Source organism: Ursus arctos, unplaced genomic scaffold (assembly GCF_023065955.2).
Source record: "Ursus arctos isolate Adak ecotype North America unplaced genomic scaffold, UrsArc2.0 scaffold_34, whole genome shotgun sequence".
NCBI classification, from domain to species: domain Eukaryota; kingdom Metazoa; phylum Chordata; class Mammalia; order Carnivora; family Ursidae; genus Ursus; species Ursus arctos.
In genome coordinates this window covers 11860775-11880122 of record NW_026623030.1, presented here as the reverse complement: position 1 = coordinate 11880122, position 19348 = coordinate 11860775, and the positions used below count along the sequence as shown (strand labels likewise).

Here is a 19348-nt window from a genome sequence, read left to right as displayed (position 1 = left end):
TTCCCTTCACAAACCTTCTACAACTTTCCTTTGCATTCGAATTCTGTCTCAAGCCTTTTCAAACAACCAGTCTCATTTTAGGACTAAATTACTTTCTTTTTCCTTCAATAAAAATGTATTCCCATTCCTTGTACCTTTCTTACGTGTTGCTTTTCCTATTTCCACCAGTCTTAATTATATTTAGCAGAATTTTAAATCTAAGAAATCTTAGTCTCCAGTGGAAACTAATTAGTAACCAACAGTGAACTGTTATACCAGAATTCTTTAGATGGCAGATTTATGAATCAATTAAACACAAAGCATGTTTAACAAGAGACTCAGATATCCTTAGTTTCTCTGCAATAAGAAGGCAAAATCACAAACGTACGTTCAGTAATCAAGGTTTTAATATTTTATCTCATTTGGAAAAGACTTAGATGTCCAATGAATTCAATTCCAATTTACCATCCAAGCAAAACTTTAAAGTTTCAGACTTTGAAAGCTATCTTAACAATTACGCATGAAAACTTTGAGACAGACAAAATTAACCATCATTTAAGTTATTTTTTGCTGACAAATTCCAACAGAGATAAATACGAGCTTATCTGACCTTCAGTCAGCCTTGGTAGAATAAAAGTTTCAGATTTAATGTTGATAACTTAAAGACGTGCCTATCTTAATTAAACCAACAAACTTAAATTAGTTTAAATACTGAATTGTGTTCCACCTGGCTTCATTTAAAGGTCAATCAATTTGTTCCTCGTTGTTAATTTTTACCCAGGGCACCGGTGGGGAAATTTGAAGTGGGTGATGTTAAATCCAAGGGGGTGCTCTTTGCTCCTTGATGGTGAGGGGAGGAGGAGCAGCCAATGGTGCGGTGCAGAGGCACTGAGGATGGTATAGGAACTAGTTATGCAGGCGGCACCCAAAGTGGTGCAGGAACAGGAGGAGGGGGAGGCAGAAGAGGTGACGTGTGGGCAGAGAAGAGGACTCCTGGTTCTACAGCTTGTCAGCTCAGACAGATGAACAGACACCGTGTTTTTTTCTGCCAACAAAGGGGAATATGCAGTTCACGTCTGAAGACAGGGAACTTCCTCAAAACAAAAGGAGATTTCAGCAGCTGCTGGGGAAATATTCCTTAAAGTTCCCATCCCAAGGTAGACTAACCACAGTCGGCTCCAATTATCACAGCCATTAATCTGGAAAATGAATGAAGGAGAGGCTCCCACATCTATCAGGAGGAGGAAGAGTAAGAGAGGATCAGCATTCCCTTTGTTAGGGATAGCCTGTGTTTCTTCCAGCAACCTGGATTGATCAGGAGGAGGCCTATTTAGATAATTATCATTCAGTACGTCAGGAGGGAGTTTATCAGTCTGGTTTGAAGCCAAACACATTCTGCAACAGGCCCTTAGGTCCGGGTCCTGATTTTGAGCCATGAAGGCTTGGACCTATGATACCTCCGTCTCTTTCCCCTGTTTCTCGCAGAAGAGATCTAACTGATAGACCATACTGAGGCCATACAGTGTTACAGACCAGTCCTTTCCTAAATTTTGCAATCCGAATTATTTCCAGTGGGTTAAAAGGCATTCCAAGGGAGAGTCCTTGGGAACTGAAGAAGAGAAGGTCCATTGCCAAGAAAATCTGCCCCCCATCCTGACTCCGGGGGGCTTCCCACGCAGGATATGTCAGAAGTTCCAGGTGTCAAAGTGACCCGAGGTGTCCCTCGAATGAAATCCCTATGATCACCACCCTGCCCTGTAGGAGGGGTGCCAGCATCCCCCTGCTTCCCCACTGCATTCTAGACTACAAATGGCTGCCAGTGTATGGACGGAGATGCCATCCCATGCCTTCCGTTGCCATGAAGAATGCGCCCTTTTTAACCCACGGAAAACACTAGAAAAGCTTTACAAGGGGAAATTACCCAATTTTGTAATTTAAGTAGTTGATAGGGGACATTGATGGAAAAGAGTTAAGGTAGAAATCCATCATGATCTAAGTGACATTCTAAAGCATGTAGCCTTACAGCTCATTTCCAAAGGAAATATCCTGGGTTGGGTTTTAATTCAATTGGGCGGGTACTGGTTTTGGCTAGCTTCCAAATGGAGGTCTCACGGCCAGAAGTGGCATGACCAGAGCTGTGGAGGGGACCACATTAGACCAATGAGGAGGAAACCTCACATAGGAGTCTTAAGACTGGCAGCTGTCCTAGTGACTTAGGTGGCTCTCCCATGTCCCCGTCCCCCCAAAAAGACAACTTTGTATAAGGACAGAAATGAAGAGAGGACATCAAGTTTCTGGGTCTTATTACCATTCTGGCCAGGGGACTAACTTCCAGCCAAAAGGCAGGCCTTTTACTTCCCGTACAGCAGCCATGAGCCAGAAGACCGCCGCCTGAGCAATAGACATGAAAGTGTTCCAATAAGACCGTACTCCTTGAAAAGCCCCTGAAATGAAAGGAAGAGAAGAGAAAATTTGCACCAAGGCTGAGTCCAGATGAGAAGATTGGGCGCATGCTGGGACACCAAAATGATGTGATTTGTTGGGGTCTGGAGGGAATGGTTAAGAAAGAATTCTTGAGATGTTTTACCTTGCAAAAAACGTGATTTTGTTAAAGCACAGGGACAGGACCCATGGGCAGAAGGAGCTGCATTGAGGTCCTGAGGAGTGGCTGATGATGTACTTTCAAGTTGGAGGGGATTAGGGATAGCGTAAGTCCCTAAGGAATTTGGAAGCAAGGTTTCCAGGACATTGAGGGGTCATTTACTACCGTCTAGTAGAATATTAGTCATGAGACCCTTCAGATGTACATCAATTACTAACATATATATTGGGGGGGGGGTAGAGATAAAAGAAGTTTCCAAAGAGGTTTTCATATGTTAAAGAAGATTTACAAGATCCTGGAGGTTGGGCTAATGTGAAGTAAAGGTTGCCTTTCACTTCTAGCAAAGTATTATCGTTGAGGCAGCTGAGTTCCTTGGAGGAGTCACCCTGTCTGTCTTAAGTACTTGTCAATGGGCTGTACATTATAAGGAAATTTAATTTTTTTCCTATATTTCTTTCGCCTTTGTTCTCCATATCACACACCATCCCAAGGTGGTGTGAATATTTGTATAAACGTTGTAATTATCCTTTGAGCAACACAAAACAGAAAGTAATACATATATATATATATATATATATATATATATATATATATATGAAGCTCAAACGCTCTGAATGTACATTTTTCTTATTATTTTTTAAGATTTTATTTGACAGAGACAGCAAGAAAGGGAACACAAGCAAAGGGAGTGGGAGAGGGAAAAGCAGGCTTCCCGCCGAGCAGGGAGCCCGATGCGGGGCTCAATCCCAGGACCCTGGGATCATGACCTGAGCCGAAGGCAGACGCTTAACGGCTGAGCCACCCAGGCGCCCCTCAATGTACATTTAAAATATACCACAAGTTCTATACCTCTGCTTCGCCTTTGTCATTTTTCAATTTATCTTTAAGGCTCAGAACATATAAGGGGCCTCTCGGGTCACTGTACTTTTCTCTGAGGAAAAAAGTCTGTTTTTGATGTACTTCATCCCCCTAAGAGCCAAAGGGAAAGACACAAGCGCCCGGCGGGGAACACAGCCCAGCCTCACTCAGCGCCCCTGGCGGCCGCTTTTCCTCCGGAGGAGCCTAGTTCCGAGGGCGCCTCGCAACCGTTACCGTGACACCACAGACCGTCACTTACCTCAGAGTGTGGCTGTCGCCTGCATCCCAGAAGGTACTGCGCTGTCGCTAAGTCTTCCGCCACCCTCCATCCCAACATGCAACGGGGCTCATAAAGTTCGCCGATCGTCACCAGGATGGTTATAGAAACGCCTGAATAGCTGCGTTTCTTTAAACATTATAACTGCTTGTAATACGTCCACAGATAGAAAGAACTCTAAAGACTGATCTCAATGGTTTTTTTTTTTTTTCAGAAAGTTCAGTTGTAAATTTCGAGGCGGAAAGCCGAATATTTTCGTAGACTTGTTCAGGCACCTCATCGGGCAGCCCGCTCAGAACCGCGGCGTGGGGGCCTCGGGGCCCTAGGCAGGGCACGTGCGGAAGGAAGTGGCGCTGTCCGTCCGCGCGGCGCTCGTAGACCCTTCAGCGTGGAGCTATGGGAGGCCTAGAGAAGAAGAAGGTGAGTGGGGCCGAAGCCCGGACGGGGTGGCGCTGGGGAGAGAGGGGCGGGGAGGGAGGTGGGGGCGAGGGAGCCAGGGAACCTCACCTTTCTAGGCCGTGGCCACTCGTGCGTTCAGAAACGGCTGGGATCAACGGGATGAGAGACAGCTATGAAAAGGGGTCCGAGGTTGGGCGAGGATGGCAGTGCTCGTCCGATGAAGTCCAGGAAAGAACTTTGGAGTAGGGCTGTAAAAGAAAGTTGGGAGTTGCCAAAGAAAGCCTCACCCCAAATGCAGACCGGGCCGAAAGACAACTGTTTACTGAAACAGTAATGAACATTATGTAAAGTTTACCATAACGTCAAGTTTATCATCTCCAAAACTTGTTATCCCTTCTCGGTTGAACCTGCCTTGGACACTGGGGAGGGAAACATAAACAATCAAGTGTGGTCCCTGCCTTCCCGAACTCTTTCTAGTGGGGAAAAACACTAAACAACCAAGTAAAAACGGTCACAGATTGTTAAATATAATGTGAAAGATAAGGATGGAGAATATAAAAGAATACTTACTTCAGTTAGTGTTGGAAGGTTTCTCTGACTCAACATTTAAGCTGAAATCTGAAAGATCAGAAGATCCCAGATGGGTTCTGGGCCATGGAAGTACTTAAGCGAGCAAAGCTGGCAGGGGAAGTTCAGTGCCGAGACCGTTAGGAACAAAGGCTTTCTGCGTGCAAGAAATTGCACAGGTATAGTAAACCAAGTGAAGAATGGCATTTGGTGAGGTTGAGGTTAGATAGGGACCAGATGTGCAAGGCCTGTGGAGCCACTGGGAGGAGCTTTGATTTTATTCCAAGTGCAGTAGGCCTTAACTAAAGGGGAAGTACCATGGTGGGTTTTTCAGGGATCTCTTGTTGCTGTATAGACAATCATCTTGGTGGTATGAAAAGACTGGGGAAGGGATGAAGGTGAGGAAGATAGCTGCCTCCTGTTTCCTTCAGATTAAAAGTTTCTGTTGCATGTTTATGTTTAACCCACATACTATTGAACAACCAGTAAGTGCTAGTTGTTTGGAATTGCAAAGATATAAGATAGAAAATCTTCCCTTGCAGCACAGATGCTGCTGTGTAAACAAATCACGACAGTTTTTAATACTGGGTTTCACAAGCATTTTGAGCCAGATAACGTGTTTTGTTTTGTTTTTGTTTTTTGGGGTTTTTTTGGACAGAGAAAGCACAAGCAGGGGTCGTGGCAGGCAGCAGAGAGGGAGAAGCAGGTTCCCTGCTGAGCAAGGAGCCCGATTCACGGCTCCATCCCAGGACCCTGGGATCACGACCCAAGCCTAAGGCAGACATTTAACCGACTGAGCCACCCCGGTGCGCCGAAGCAGATAACGCTGTATCGTAGAGGGGGCTGTCCTGTGCATCATAGCGTATTCAGTAGCATCCTAACTTTTTACACACTAGGTGCCACTGGTACTCAACAGTCCAAAATGCCTAATTCCCTTCCCTCCATCCCACGCACACCCAAGGAATAAAATGACCCTAGTTGAGAACTATTTATCTACTTGATGTTTAAAAGGATAAGCATGATGACAGACGTATGTGTAATGTAAGGCAATGGATAACACTTTTAGTGAAGACCTAACTTTCTGAGACAGTCTGAAGCTCATCTTTGTAGCCCCAGTAGACAATTTCTGGAGGAAAGAATAAATGAAGAGTGTATTTTGTGACGGGGTGATCAGAAGGTGGGGGGGGGGTCATAAACATACTCTTCAGGGGGTTTATCTCTTTAGAGCTAGACCTGGCCATCAAGGTCCCCTGCTGCCTTACTGCAGAGAATGATCTTGTTTGGAAAACACATTGTTGGTACAGTGCACTGCTACTCTTTACCATTGATGCAGAGATGCAAACATGAGGCAGCATTTTGGCACTACAGACATCCACATGGTTGCATCAGACAGTATGCTCCTTGGGGGTAGGTAGAAACCAGGCCTTCTGTCTTCGTTGCCCTCATAGCATCTAGCTTAATACGTGGAACATAGTAGAGGTCTTCTTATTTTCTGTTGAATGAATGAATGGATGAATGGTGGAGGGGAGAGGCTTTGGCTTAGAGCATGCATTGTCAACTGGATGTCACCCACAAGGGAACAAGAATTAGTTGAAGGGGTCTTAGATATTTCAATGATTTGTGGCCCTTTAAAAGACCACATTACAGGAGCACCTGGGTGGCTCTGTTGATGAAGCTTCTGACTCTTGACTTCGTCTCAGGTTGTGATCTCAGGGTCATCCGGGCTCTGCCCTCAGCGAGGCTGGAGAGTCTCTTCCTCTGCACCTCGAGAGCTCTCTCTGGCTCTCTCCTCTCTAAAATAAATAAACAAGATCTTTAAAACAAACAAACAAAAAAGACTGCATTACATAACAGATCTTTGGTATGTCCGTAGTACTAACATTTCATGGGGCTGTGAGAGGGAACAATTAAGGGGGGAAACAGTCTAAAAAGGCTTTTGATGGTAAGGGTTGGTTATAATGAAAAAGTTGAAAAAACTGTCTTAGGGGGTTAGGGACTGAGGCTCAGGACTCAGACCTAGGTTTGAATGCCAGCCCTTAAAATCTATGTGACCTAGATAGGTTATTTCACTGAGCCTGTTTATTCTCAGTAAAATGGGAATTTTAATGGCACCCATGCCACAGTGTTGTGAGGATTAAATGAAATAATGTGTGGAAATCACTAATCATGATGGCCAGTACTTAGAGTCACTACCAAGTGCTTGGGATTGCTGATCCGAAGCAACCTTGTGGTCCCCAGATCTTGCAGATGTGTGTATCCATTACACTGGTTACTGCAAGGACAGTGCAGGAGAGCTTGTTCAGGCGGGTGGACTCCCTCCCTATAGCATTTCATGTCCCAGAAGCCTCTTGGCTACTTGTCCACACTGATCGTTGCCTCTGGCATGAGGCATGCCCTGAAATTGATGTCATCACTGCAATCACTGCTAATGGTCAATTGGTTTTTTTCTTCCCAAGTATGAACGAGGCTCTGCCACCAACTACATCACCCGAAACAAAGCCCGGAAGAAGCTGCAGCTGAGCCTGGCTGACTTCAGGTGAGGTTGGACAGAAGTGGAATAGGGGAACTGCGGGGGGTGGGGGGGGTGCCTGGGCCATGAGTCATACTCAGTGATGGTGAAAACTCAGTCGCATCCCTGTCTTACCTGCGCTCCCACAAACTGTCTAGAATTCTGATAGCCCTCCTCTTTCTTGTCTGGCTTTGCTATAATGAGCTCTGCTTTGTCAGGGGTGGGTCTGTGGGGAAGCTGGAGAATGGGTCATGCCACTCTGGGTCATCAGAATGGGCCCGCTGTTAACAGTGCATTGCTGCTCTCTGGCTGGGTCCTTGTCACCCATCCCCTCCCTTCTGGCAGAAGAGACCCCTTATCCTGCAGCTAGGGGTTCTCAGCTCCTTGTAGAGTCAAATCCATAGTTTTCCATAGCCTGTGGGCCCTGCTGTGTGGCCCACTTTTGGTCACCCAGCATTTTCTACCCTTATAGCTTCTCCTTCTAAGATGCTTTTCCCTCTACCTTTTATATGGCTGAAATGTCGGTTTCTCAGGAAGGCCTTTTCTGACTCTCCTTGCTAAAAGGGGTACCTGCCATCTGGCCCCTGTCAGCATCCGGATTGTTTGCTTTCTGGTGCGTGTGACAATCTACATTAGGTGATTTCCGGGGGCTTGTGATTGTCAGATCCTGCACAGGGACATGAATTCTCCAAGGGCAGGGCCCCTGTTTTCTCTGTTCACTGCTATTTTGCAGGCCTGGTGTAGCCAGTGCTGGGCACGTTTACTGACAGAAGGAGTGGCCTTTATCTTCCAGGCGGCTGTGCATCTTGAAGGGCATTTACCCCCATGAACCCAAACATAAGAAGAAGGTTAACAAGGGCTCCACAGCGGCCCGAACTTTTTACCTTCTTAAAGACATCAAGTTCCTCCTCCATGAACCCATCGTCAACAAGTTTCGGGAATACAAGGTGAGACCGGACCTCTAGGGTCTGGACGTTCATCGCTGCTCTGTGACCCACCAACTGTGACCTTGGGCAGATCGTTTAACCTCTCTGAGCAAGAAGGGTGAGGTGATTCTACCTCAGAGGAATGTCTCGAGGATTAACTGAGATCATGTGTGGAAGTCATTTGCACAGAACCTGGCAAATGATTAATGCTTTACCTGTTGTACCTTTCCCCTGGTTCTTTTGCAAAGTAAATTTATTGCCTTTGAAGCAAAGATGCAAAGATGGTACTATCTCGGGGGCTCTTTGGTGTATTCTTCTCTGCCCGAAGAAACTGCTCCTTTTCAAGTTCTTTCTGGAATTGCTCCCAGGAGACCAAGCTTTCCATTCCATAAATAGAAACCATTAAATGCTTAAATACCACAGGGAAAATAGAAACCTCATTGGACCAAATGCTGATAAGCGAAAGTAGAGTGCTGTTACTGAAGCCTTTGCGGAGAAGCAGGGCCAGACTGAGACCTGGGCTGGGAGGGGTGAGGCGCCACCTGGTGGCCACAGGAGACTGGCCAGCACCTGTTCCTGGCCCTCTTCTCCAAGTCCGGGATGTAGGTGGCTGGCTCTATTTTGCTGCTGGGTTTTTTTTAACTACCTAAACTCACTGCATTGGAAGTGGGCCCGTGGTGGGAAACGGCTATCTTGGCTCTTCAACAGAGGCAGCCTTAGAGCCTCTAAAGAGCACCAAGGGCAGGCTGGACCGAAAGTACTTATAGGGAAGACATCAGTTGGTTTGGAGGGCCTTCTGGGCCCATGCCTAGCCTCAGCTGCATTTTCCTGTGTCACCTAGCCCCACGTATGGACCCATAGCTTGTTTCACGCCCACACAGACTGGTGCTCAGAGTGAAGGCCAGCTTTCCTGGTCCTGAGCTGCCTTGCTGGCAAGTCACTTGGCCTCAGTTGGAAAATAGGGCTGAAAACATGATGTTTTCATGTAAACGTGTGGAGTCAGCACATGTGAGTGGTTATCTCTGGTCATCCATCACAGGGGTGCAGCAGGCTGGCTCTGCTCATCCGTGTGGTTCAGTTTTGATGTGTTTTGGAGTTCACTTTATCCATCCCAGGCTGAGGGGATCAGATGGCACAATCAGACAGCTGTGGTCAGTCTCAGGAGGCCTTGAGAGTCCTCCCGCCCCATGTATCCCTCTTTGGTGGAAGAGTGGTCTCCAGGAGCCCTTGGCCCCAGCATCAGTGATCTCTTCCTCTCTCCCAGGTGTTTGTCCGGAAGCTCCGGAAGGCCTATGGGAAGAGTGAGTGGAACACTGTGGAGCGTCTGAAGGACAACAAGCCCAACTACAAACTTGACCACATTGTAAAGGAGCGGTGAGTTGGGGACTCAGTCCTAGCACTGGGACCAAGACCAGGACCCTGCTCAAGTTGCTGGCATCCTTTTGGAGGAAGCAGACCAAAAAAAGCAAATGGCTAGAATGATTGCAAGTCACAGCAAGTGCCATGTGGGATGCTAACTGCATGAAGGTACCTGGGGGACATATGTTACCTACAGGTTTGTCAGAGGAGGTGTCTGGGGGCAGACATTTGAGCCAGCCAAGGGAAATATGGTCCAAGCAGAGGAAACAGCAGATGCAAAGGCCCTGTGGTGATTGAGAGCCAGAGTTCTGGGATTGCACCCAGGCACCTGGGGCAGACGTGGCAGATGTGGCTGGGTGCCTCTGATCTTTTTTTTTTTTTTTAAGATTTTGTTTATTCGTCGGAGAGCACAAGCAGGGGAAGCAGTAGAGGGAGAGGGAGAAGCAGGCTCCCCGCTGAGCAGAGAGCCTGATGCAGAGCTTGATCCTAGGACCCTGGGATCATGACCTGAGCCAAAGGCGGACGCTTACCGACTAAGCCACCTAGGCGCCCCTGGGTGCCTCTGATCTAAAGTGTTCTTGCCCAGCCTTCTCAGTAGTCCCACTCATCCATTGGCTAAGTCAGTGGTTCTTAACCAGTAGCAGTTTTGGCCCCCAGGAGACAATTAGGCAATGTCTAGAGACACTTGGAGTTCTCATGACTTGGATGTGGGGCAGGGGAAGGAGTCCTACTGGTGTTTAATGGGTAAAGACCAGGGAAGCTGCTGAACACTCTACAGTGCATGGGATAGTCCCCGCCACACAGAACAGCCTGGCCCAAATTGTCAGTGGTAGTAAGATTCAGAAACCCCGCGCTAATGAATGTCCATCTTCCCTTAGGGTCCGACGGCCTGGAAACACTTGCTCCGGGCTGGATGGACTGGGCATCACTGAGTCAGGCCAGCCATGGGCTAGCATGGAGAGAGCTCTGGCCTGGGAGCCCGACATGTGTTCTCACCACAGCTCTGCAGCCTGCAGGCGGGGTGGCCTGAGAACAGTTCCTGCTCTGAGCACGTCTTCCTCTCAGAGAGAGACGATAGCTCCTGTCCCGCCTGCGACACACAGCTGTCGTGTGGAGCAAATGCACAACTTACACTAGGAAAAAGCCCTGTGTCTGGATTCATGCCCACACCAGGTGGCAGTGTGGTTATGGTGTTCCAAATCTCTGTCACCCCCATCTCCTTAGCCATCCCTTACAGAAAACCAGGTGGCTCAGAAATAGTTCGTGCTTTTTCTACAAAGGTCCCGGCCCGGCGTGGGTTTGTGCGTGAGGTGTAGAGGGAGGAAACTTGGAGGCACCAGAGGGGGCCGGTTGAGGTTTCCACCTGCGCACCAGAAAACCAGATGCCCCTCCTGGCGCACTGCAGGGAGTGATGGCATCTCGGGCTGGAAGGACCCTGGCCATCTCTGGTCTCGTGGCTTTCAGAGTCCCTTTTTGAAGCAGTAGAACACTGCCAGCAGAAGAAAGCTTCCTGGAAGGCAGTTTGGGTGCCAGAGGCGCTGACAGCCACTCCGGCTAGGGAAGGGAGGCCTGAGGCCCTGTCTGTCCACTCGTCCCCAGGCGTTTCCAGGGAGCTACAGGAGCCCAATTTTAAACCAACAGTCTGTCCAACAATGTCATTTTCCAAATGAAATCACCAGGGTTGGGTGAGGCCCAGTGATCCATGCTGGGTCACAACTGGGACTGGAATCTGGGTGTCATTACACATGCTCCAGTGTCCTCTCCATGCCCCAGGCCCCCATCCCTCAGTAGGGCAGCCACGCAGTAGTGAATCCTGCCAAGGATGGCTCATTTCTTGGAAGCGTCCTAATTTGTCACAGGATTCCTGGAGGCGCTTTCTTGCTCTGGCTTTTCCTGGCCCAGGACTGAAAAAATCCCAACATTTTTACCATTTGAGTCCAATTGGTTGTGCAAACTAGACAGAGGGCTGGGTGATGAGGGACGAGACATAACTCAGTCTGGTGACCTGTGGTCCGGCCATCAGTGCTGCCGAGCGCTGGCAGGCCCCCATCCTCTGCCTTGACCCACTAGGGCAGCAGTGCATTTTTCTGCTTTCAGTTTTAGACATCCGGATATAGTTGCTTTGAACTGCAATTCCCACCTTGGAAAAGAGTTAGAGAGCCACTGACTCAGTCTACCCTCTTTGACCACAAATAGAAGTGGGTCCAGGCTGAGTCCTTGGTGGGCAGTGGCTGTCTTCAGGACCCAATTGGAATTTCTCTGATCCTCAGGCTAAGTGGGCATGTCCTCATTCCGTGCTTCCTCCAAGGCGGTGGGGAAGCTGGCACTGCCAGGTCCCTGGGCATTGCCCAACTCTGTGGTTAGGAGGTGGGAGTGGCAAGGCCTACTTGGGAATGGGGCCTCTGGGGTGGGTGACAAAGTGGACAAGGAGTCCAGGGCCCCTCTTGGAGCCCAGGCTGACCAAGCCTGTGAGCACTGCCCCCCTGGCCATGCAGGTACCCCACATTCATAGACGCTCTACGGGACCTAGATGATGCCCTCTCTATGTGCTTCCTCTTCTCCACCTTCCCGCGGACTGGCAAGTGCCATGTGCAGACCATTCAGCTGTGCCGCCGGCTGTCTGTGGAGTTCCTGCACTACGTCATTGCTGCCCGCGCCCTGCGCAAGGTAAGCCCAGGGCTGCCTGCGGGAGGGGACACCACTCTGCTCCCTGCCCTGCCTCCCAGTGCTTTTCACCCTACTGTCCCGTCCCCCCAGGTCTTCCTGTCCATCAAAGGCATTTACTACCAGGCCGAGGTGCTGGGGCAGCCCATCGTGTGGATCACACCCTATGCCTTCTCCCATGACGTGAGTATACCCGTGGTGAAGGCGGGGGCTTGTGCTGGGCCGTTGCTCCTGCTGTGGCTCCTAGACAGACATAAGGACTTGGGCAGAGGGGGGTTTTGTTGTCCTGCATAGTCCAGCACGTTCTGGGTTCCCGAGTGCGGCCAGGGTAGGATGTGGGGTGAGGAGTGTATCGCACGGTGTCATAGAGCTGGAGCCAGCCTTTGTGCAGTCCTCCCCAGCTGGGTGACCTTGGACATGTTCCTGCATCCCTCTGTGTCTCAGTTAATGAACGATGTACTTCCACTTTCTAAGTCTTATTCTGAGGATTTAAGGAAAGAAAGCTTTCCAAGTGCCTGGTGCTTGGCCCTTCGGGATTGCTGAGTGAACAGTCAGCAGCTGCCAAAGCTCGGACAGTAGCCGAGCCCAGCCCTACCTTCAGAGCCGTGGAGTCATCGTCCCTCTGCCGCTCGTGGCTGCCAGGCAGGCCTTGGCTAAGCTGCTATGCTTAAGTCCTCAGCTTCCCCTGACTCCCACCCACGACTGGGGGACTTGGTGAGGTGGGGGATGGTGAGTACATGAGAAGCCATTAGGACATGGCACAACTTCCTATTTATCTGGGTTTAGACTGGGTATTTTTGGCAGGGATTCACAGAGAGAAACCCTGGTTTTGCCTCCTCCTGGGGCAGTATTAGCCTCTAGTTCCCCATATGGTCTCGGCCAGGCTCTTCTCCTGCCTGACTTGTCCTGTGGATCTGCATGTGGCCCGGTCTCCTGCCTGTGCCTCGAGCAGCAGATGCACCAGCCTGGCTGGACAGTCTGTTTGCTGACCAGGTTATCAGGTGCTGCGGGGTGAGCTGGGGATCTGGGCCCCTCCCCTTTACTTTGGGCTGGCAGGGGTCCAAGGCCAGAATCCACTCTGACCTTAGCGGACATGTTTGGGGGCAAGCTGCAGTCCGTGGGTGAGAGGCGACTTGGCCCCCAGCAGTCCCCTCTTCCCACTCTCTGGGGCTGGCACGTGTGCCAGAGCCTGTGGCCCTTCCCTCTTCCCCGTTCCGTCCCTCCTCTCCTCCTCCTTCCTTCCTGTCTTCTTGCCATGCCCCCTTCGTCTCTAGCCCTCCCTCTTTTTCCTTCTCTCTGATGTCCCACCCCCATGCTGCTCAGACTGGTCTTTGTATGTCCTCCCAGTGGTGAATAGGGCCCTGTGGAGGCTAGCCTCCACACAGCTGGCCCTGGGGGAAGGGAACAGGCCGCCCATTCCTCCTTCCTCTCTGGCCAGCTCACTGCCACTACTTCCTCTCAGCAGGAGGATGGGGGACCGGTCCTGGGTCATTACTGAGGCCCTCATGTGCCTTCCTCCCCTGAGCAGCTAGTGCTGGGCTCCTCGAAGTAGAACCTAGGCAAGTAGTAGGGTGGGCTGGGCCGGGGGGTGATGGGGCCCTGCTCGGCACTGTGCTGCAGAAAATGGGAGTTACGGAGTTCGTTCTCAGATGCTTCTCCCATGCTAGCAGATGCTCTTGGAAGGACGGAGGTGTGAGGAGGGGCACGCACAGGTGGAGTACCTCGTGGTCCCTGCACTCTCACACTGCCTAATGGCAGAATAGAGAAACAGCTCAAGGTCATCGGCACGCCTGGCATAAAAGGGACGTTGTGATCACTACCAATTTTGACATTGTTTAAGATATTCTGCCACCCAGGTCCTGGGGGGTCAGCAGGGCTGGGCTAGCCTCCCTGGTTGTGGGGGATGGTGCTGCTCAAGAGTCGAGACTTTGTCTGGCTCTCAGATTCTTCCCCTGTTTTGCTTTGTCAACTCCTCAGGGGCAGAGATGAGCCCCGTCCTGTCCCCTGCTTGCTTGGTTGGCAGCTTTTGAGGGTAGCCGTGTGCTTTTGCCTCAAGCAGGCAGCTTTTCTCCTGCCATATCGCCAGAGCTTCCTGGGGCTGAGCCACGCAGCTGTTCTGTCCTGTTCTGGGTCCTCAAGTTGAGCGTTTGTCTCTGGCTTGGGCCTGGGACTGGGTCGCTGAATTGAGTGTCCATCCCAAGGCTCCTGCCAAGGTGTGTGGGTGCCGAGTTCCATCCACCCAGGCCGACAGACGGCTGCAGGGCTGCCTCTCCCAGCTGGGCTGGAGATGGGGCTAGGCACGGGGAGGCTAGCAGGCAAGCCCCAGAGAAGACATTTAAAGGAAGATTGTGGGATGACGTGTGGAGAAGGGTGAGCTCTGACCAGACTGGCCTTTGAAGGCCGCCTTTGTGACTGAAGTCTGGTTTGAGCTGGGACTTGCAGGATGAGTGGGGAGCTGGGGCAGGAACAGGGGAGCTCCAGCCAGTCCCTTTCCTCTTCCTCTTTATGGCTTGGAGATCTGGCAATGGCCTCAGGATGCCCCCAACCTTGGGGAACCCTGTCCAGAGCCTCCCCCAAAGTGCTTGTGGTGGACATGCCACACAGCCCCTTCTCGGGCAGAGGTCTGAAGGCAGGGCCGCCATGGAGGAGCCTTGGGCAGGCTGGAATCCCCTCCTGGGGGGGTTGTCAGTGCTGTCTTTCCCCTCTACCTGCACCCACACTGCCAACGGGTCCCCTGTGCCCCCCAGCACCCGACAGATGTGGACTACAGGGTCATGGCCACCTTTACCGAGTTCTATACCACTCTGCTGGGCTTCGTCAACTTCCGCCTCTACCAGTCGCTCAACCTGCACTACCCGCCCAAGGTAGGACCCCAGCCCAGCCCAGGTTCTTCTCAGTGTTCAAGGGCCATAGCCCTGCTCTCCCCACATGGAGGCCGGGGCTCTGGCATCCTCTCCCTCTGACCTTCCCCCTGCCTCCTAGCTGGAGGGTCAGGCCCATACAGAGGCGAAGGCCAGTGAGGACACCTATGCATTGGACTCCGAGAGCTCCATGGAGGTGAGAGAAGTTTCCAGAGGACTAGCCCTGCATCCCCGCAGAAGGGTGGTGGGCTCGGGGCTTGCCCTTGGTACCCAAGCCCACTGATTTCCCAGAACTGTCACTGCTCCCCCTTCCCCACCCTGACCATGCCCCCAGACAAGACCTCCCACCGCAAGCAGCAGCCCTGTTTCTTTCCTGTAGAAGCTGGCGGCCCTGGGGGCCAGTCTGGCCCGCATGGTGGTGCCTTTGGAGGAGGAGGCTGAGGTGGATGAGTTTCCTGCTGATGGGGGTGAGGATCGTGTGCCAGGGTGGTGGGGGCGCGTTGGGACTGAGGGGTCCGGATGGCAGCTGGGGACCATCTCCACCCTCTGCCCTCTAGTGCGGGTGTGGGCAGGCCCGATGGTGCCACAGCCTCTATCGTGGCAGGAGACGACTGCGCAGGAGGAGGACCGCAGGAAGGAGCTGGAGGCACAGGAAAAGCACAAGAAACTTTTTGAGGGCCTAAAGTTCTTCCTGAACCGTGAGGTGCCCCGCGAGGCCCTGGCCTTCGTCATCAGGTGGGAGGCTGACGGCCCCGGCTCTGCCCCGCTCTGGGCTGGGTCCCGCCCTGGATGCCCCACAGTAGCATCTACGGTGGCAGCACCCACCCTGCAGGGCTACACTGCAGATTGACCAGAGTGGGTGAGGAGCGCGTTCAGCCTGAGCGCGCCGGAGGCACTCGGCACGGGGCAGCTGGCACCACCTTCTCACCAGCTTGGGGCAGGCCTCCGCTGGGCCAGCCCTGGAGGTGTCGGCCCCATGACGGGGGAGATCCTGGGGTAGGGGAGGGGACAGGCCTGTCCCAGGAGGGTGAGCTTGTGGGCCACCGGGTCCCCGGGCAGACGCTTGATGCTGAATACTCTTGTGGTCTCCCCCTGTGCCTGTAGGAGCTTTGGGGGGGATGTGTCCTGGGACAGGTCCCTGTGCATTGGGGCCACGTATGATGTCACAGACTCCTGCATCACCCACCAGATCGTGGACCGGCCTGGGCAGCAGACACCTGTTATCGGCAGGTAGGTCCCCAGGGCTCTCGTCTTCCCCGTTTGGCTTTCTGGGGGTGGAGGTCTGTCTCTAGCCCCAGATGCAGAGGGGCTTCAGGCTGCTTCCGTGACCCGTCTGCCTCCAGGTACTATGTGCAGCCCCAGTGGGTGTTTGACTGTGTGAACGCCCGGCTCCTCCTCCCCGTGGCAGACTACTTCCCCGGAGTGCAGCTGCCTCCACACCTCTCGCCCTTCGTGTCGGAGAAGGAAGGAGATTACATCCCTCCCGAGAAGCTGAAGCTGTTGGCCCTGCAGCGGGGAGAGCACCCAGGTGAGTGGGCCGGGCAATGGGGCAGATGGGTTCCTCCAGGCTAGCTTTGGCCTCTTTGGCCTCACCTCTTTGTGTCCCTCCTTGGCTACAAACGTGGCAAGCTCCTGAGAATGGGACAGCAGGGGCACAGAGCCCTTTAAACCAACCTTTGGAGTCAGGCTTAGGAGAAGGGAACATGTGTGTCCTACAGTCAGCTGTTACTTGAAGTTCAGAGTAACCAAGCAGGAGGAAGTTGTCATGGGTATTTACGTAGGAGGTGGCAGAGCTCAGGATTGGGGGCCTGGAGTTTCCTCTGAAGGCAGCTGGGGCTGTGGGGAGAGGTGCTAGAGGGAGCCACAACTGGGACAGCCCTGCACCGTCTTTGGAGTGTCTTCATGGCTGAAGAGCGTGGTGCCTGGGCCCAGCTCTTGCCCTGCAAGGAGAGGCTCGCAGGGTTTTCAGAAGTCATTGGCCTTTTATAGGAAATGTGGATGAATCTGAAGAGGAGGATGAGGAGGAAGACGATGATGGTGATGGTGATGGTGATGAAGGGGGAGAAAATGAAGAGGAGGAGGAGGAAGATGCAGAGGCTGGCTCAGAGAAGGAAGAAGAGGCCCGGCTCGCAGCCCTGGAGGAGCAGAGGACGGAGGCGAAGGTACTGGGCAGCCGGCGGGAGGGCGCAGCCGGGGAAGCAGCCCCACTGGCCGTCTTTGGTGCTAGCCCCGGCCCAGAAGGGCAAGAGCCAGGGGACTGGTGGGGGTGAGGGACCGTTCATCCACAAGTGTCTGCCCTGTGTCCCCAGAAGCCCAGAGTGATGGAAGGCACCGTGAAGCTGGAGGACAAGCAGAGGCTGGCCCAGGAGGAGGAAAATGAAGCCAAGCGCCTGGCCATCATGATGATGAAGAAGCGGGAGAAGTACCTTTACAACAAGATCATGTTCGGCAAGAGACGCAAAATCCGAGAGGTGAGTCCCTGCCACCTGCCTGAGACGCCAGGTGTGGCCACCGGATGTGGCTGCACAGGTGAACTTGGGGGCCATCTGGCTCTCCTCTGCGTGGACTCTGGGCCTTTTCTCTGGGCCTTTTTCTGAGGTTGCCCATCTGGCCTGGCCTGGCCCAGTCCCTGGGGCCCAGCTGTTTCTGAGTTTACTGGCGTCTGGGGACAGAGGTGTCCCAGCAGACTCAGGGCCTGCTTTCACAAATGACCACTTAACAGATGTGCATAAAGCAGGAGGGACTGTGGGAGGTTTGGGTTAGGTTTCTATTTTGTTTCGTCTTGTTCACAAAGCCACAGATGCTCATTGTAAAAAAAAAAAAAATTTTTTTTTTTTTGAATTTTTTTGCACACCAGAACTCTGTTTTTCATTTAACCATAGGGTGAATTTCTTGCTATGACCTCATAAAAGTGACCTGTTTTCTAGATAGGATTAGATTGTTTTTCATTTTGAGGCATTCTTAGAAAACACCCTTGAACACATGCCTGCCTCCCTCTGAAGTCTCTGCAGGGTACATTCACAGGCACGAATTGCCAGGTCGAAAGGCTTATGTATGTTTTGTTTGATATTGCCAAATGGGCCCCAGGGGAGGAACCCTCCCCAGCAGCCCGGTGAAGGTTTGACTGGCACTCAGCTTTCCCAAGGAGGAAGGTAAATGGGGCATTTGCTTCCAACTCTGGGAGCCTGGAATCCTCCTAACTTGTTATGGGCCCATTAAATAAATAGAGCCCTAAAAGCAAAGGTAAAAGTCTGTTGTATTGCCTGAGGTTGTTCAGATAGTTGTTTTTCCTCCTGGTAATTTGCCTAGTTAGCTTTCCTGGAAGCTCTGCTTTTAAGGGACAACCTTGAGTAGGAGGAGAAGTACCCCATAATCACAGCTTGATCCCCCCCCTTCCTCCTCACAGGCCAACAAACTGGCAGAGAAGCGGAAAGCCCACGATGAGGCTGTGAGGTCTCAGAAGAAAGCCAAGAAGGCCAGGCCAGTCTGAGTGGCGGCAGCCTCTTGATGGGCGAGGCCCGCTCCCGGCAGCTGGACTTGGCACAGGCAGGCCGGAGGACCCAGGCTTGGTGGCAGACCAGAGTCTCTTCTGTTTTCATCCCTTTCCTCCCCCTGCCTGCCCTGGCTTCCTCTCACGCTCTCTGGCTGGAGCCCCAGCCTCTGTTGGATGGAGCTCCCTGCTGGTGGCTGGGCAGTGGAGAGGCCTTTGTGCCCAGCCCAACTTGATGCTCCCAGGAGCCAGGACGTGGGGGGTAGGGACCTGACCAGCTCCTCACCGGCTGCTTCCGTTTTCCCTGGCTTTCTGCAGCGCACCCCTCCCCCCATGGTTGGACCTGTGATTCTCCTGCTGCTGTGATGGGGTGAGGGTGGGGAAGCGTTTGTTAAAAAACAGCTGGAGTTTCAGAACCAGTTGAATTCTATGTTCCTGAGCCTTCGTGGGGTTGGAGAAGGGCCACCTAGTGAAGTGGAGTTTGCCCTTGGTTCACATTCCAGCCCAGGTATTTTTCCTCTCTGAATGTTGCTTCCTCCTGTGTAAATTAGGGGTAGAAATTCTGGAGCCTTTCTGGGGGTTGGGGGAGGGGGTTTCAGTGATAACGTTATGCAGGCTCAGTAGTGTCAGGTGTCTAGTAAGTAAGGTACTCTGTACATACCAACTGTGATTGTCATAACTTGCTGCTGGAGTGAGCCCAGAACATGGAAGCCAGCACCTGAAGGATCTGTGGGGCTTGAGTTGCGGGTACCTAGCTTTACCTTGTAGGCTCATGGGCAGAACCTCCCAGTAACTCCCAGTGTGGGCGTTGCATGCAGTCTGGCTTGTGACCCTTGTTGGGCCCTCCTTGCAGCTTC

The 19348-nt window shown here is 52.1% G+C and overlaps 1 protein-coding gene and 1 long non-coding RNA gene across 2 annotated transcripts; one reads left to right on the top strand and one right to left on the bottom strand.

The window, feature by feature from the left end:
* Positions 1 to 495: 495 nt before the first annotated feature.
* LOC130542453 (uncharacterized) lies at positions 496 to 3771 on the bottom strand. Its single transcript, XR_008957015.1, has 2 exons — positions 3699 to 3771; positions 496 to 2423 (listed from the first exon to the last, which is right to left on the bottom strand). It is a non-coding gene; the product is annotated as an uncharacterized LOC130542453 (long non-coding RNA).
* Positions 3772 to 4027: 256 nt separating this feature from the next.
* On the top strand, positions 4028 to 18913 carry PES1 (pescadillo ribosomal biogenesis factor 1). Its single transcript, XM_048221492.2, has 15 exons — positions 4028 to 4136; positions 7139 to 7218; positions 7985 to 8138; positions 9382 to 9491; positions 11972 to 12143; positions 12234 to 12323; positions 14888 to 15004; positions 15123 to 15197; positions 15381 to 15468; positions 15607 to 15736; positions 16106 to 16231; positions 16345 to 16529; positions 16991 to 17163; positions 17311 to 17472; positions 18408 to 18913. Exons 1-15 carry the CDS (start codon positions 4113 to 4115, stop codon positions 18489 to 18491), a joined length of 1770 nt encoding a protein of 589 aa, XP_048077449.1. The 5' UTR covers positions 4028 to 4112; the 3' UTR covers positions 18492 to 18913.
* The last annotated feature ends 435 nt before the right edge of the window (positions 18914 to 19348 follow it).

Coding starts and splice junctions, on each gene's coding strand:
- PES1 (XM_048221492.2), top strand. CDS start 4,113: ATGGGAGGCCTAGAGAAGAAGAAG. Junction 15,737..16,105: donor GCCCTGGCCTTCGTCATCAG/GTGGGAGGCTGA, acceptor CTGTGCCTGTAG/GAGCTTTGGGGGGGATGTGT. Junction 17,164..17,310: donor AGCAGAGGACGGAGGCGAAG/GTACTGGGCAGC, acceptor CTGTGTCCCCAG/AAGCCCAGAGTGATGGAAGG.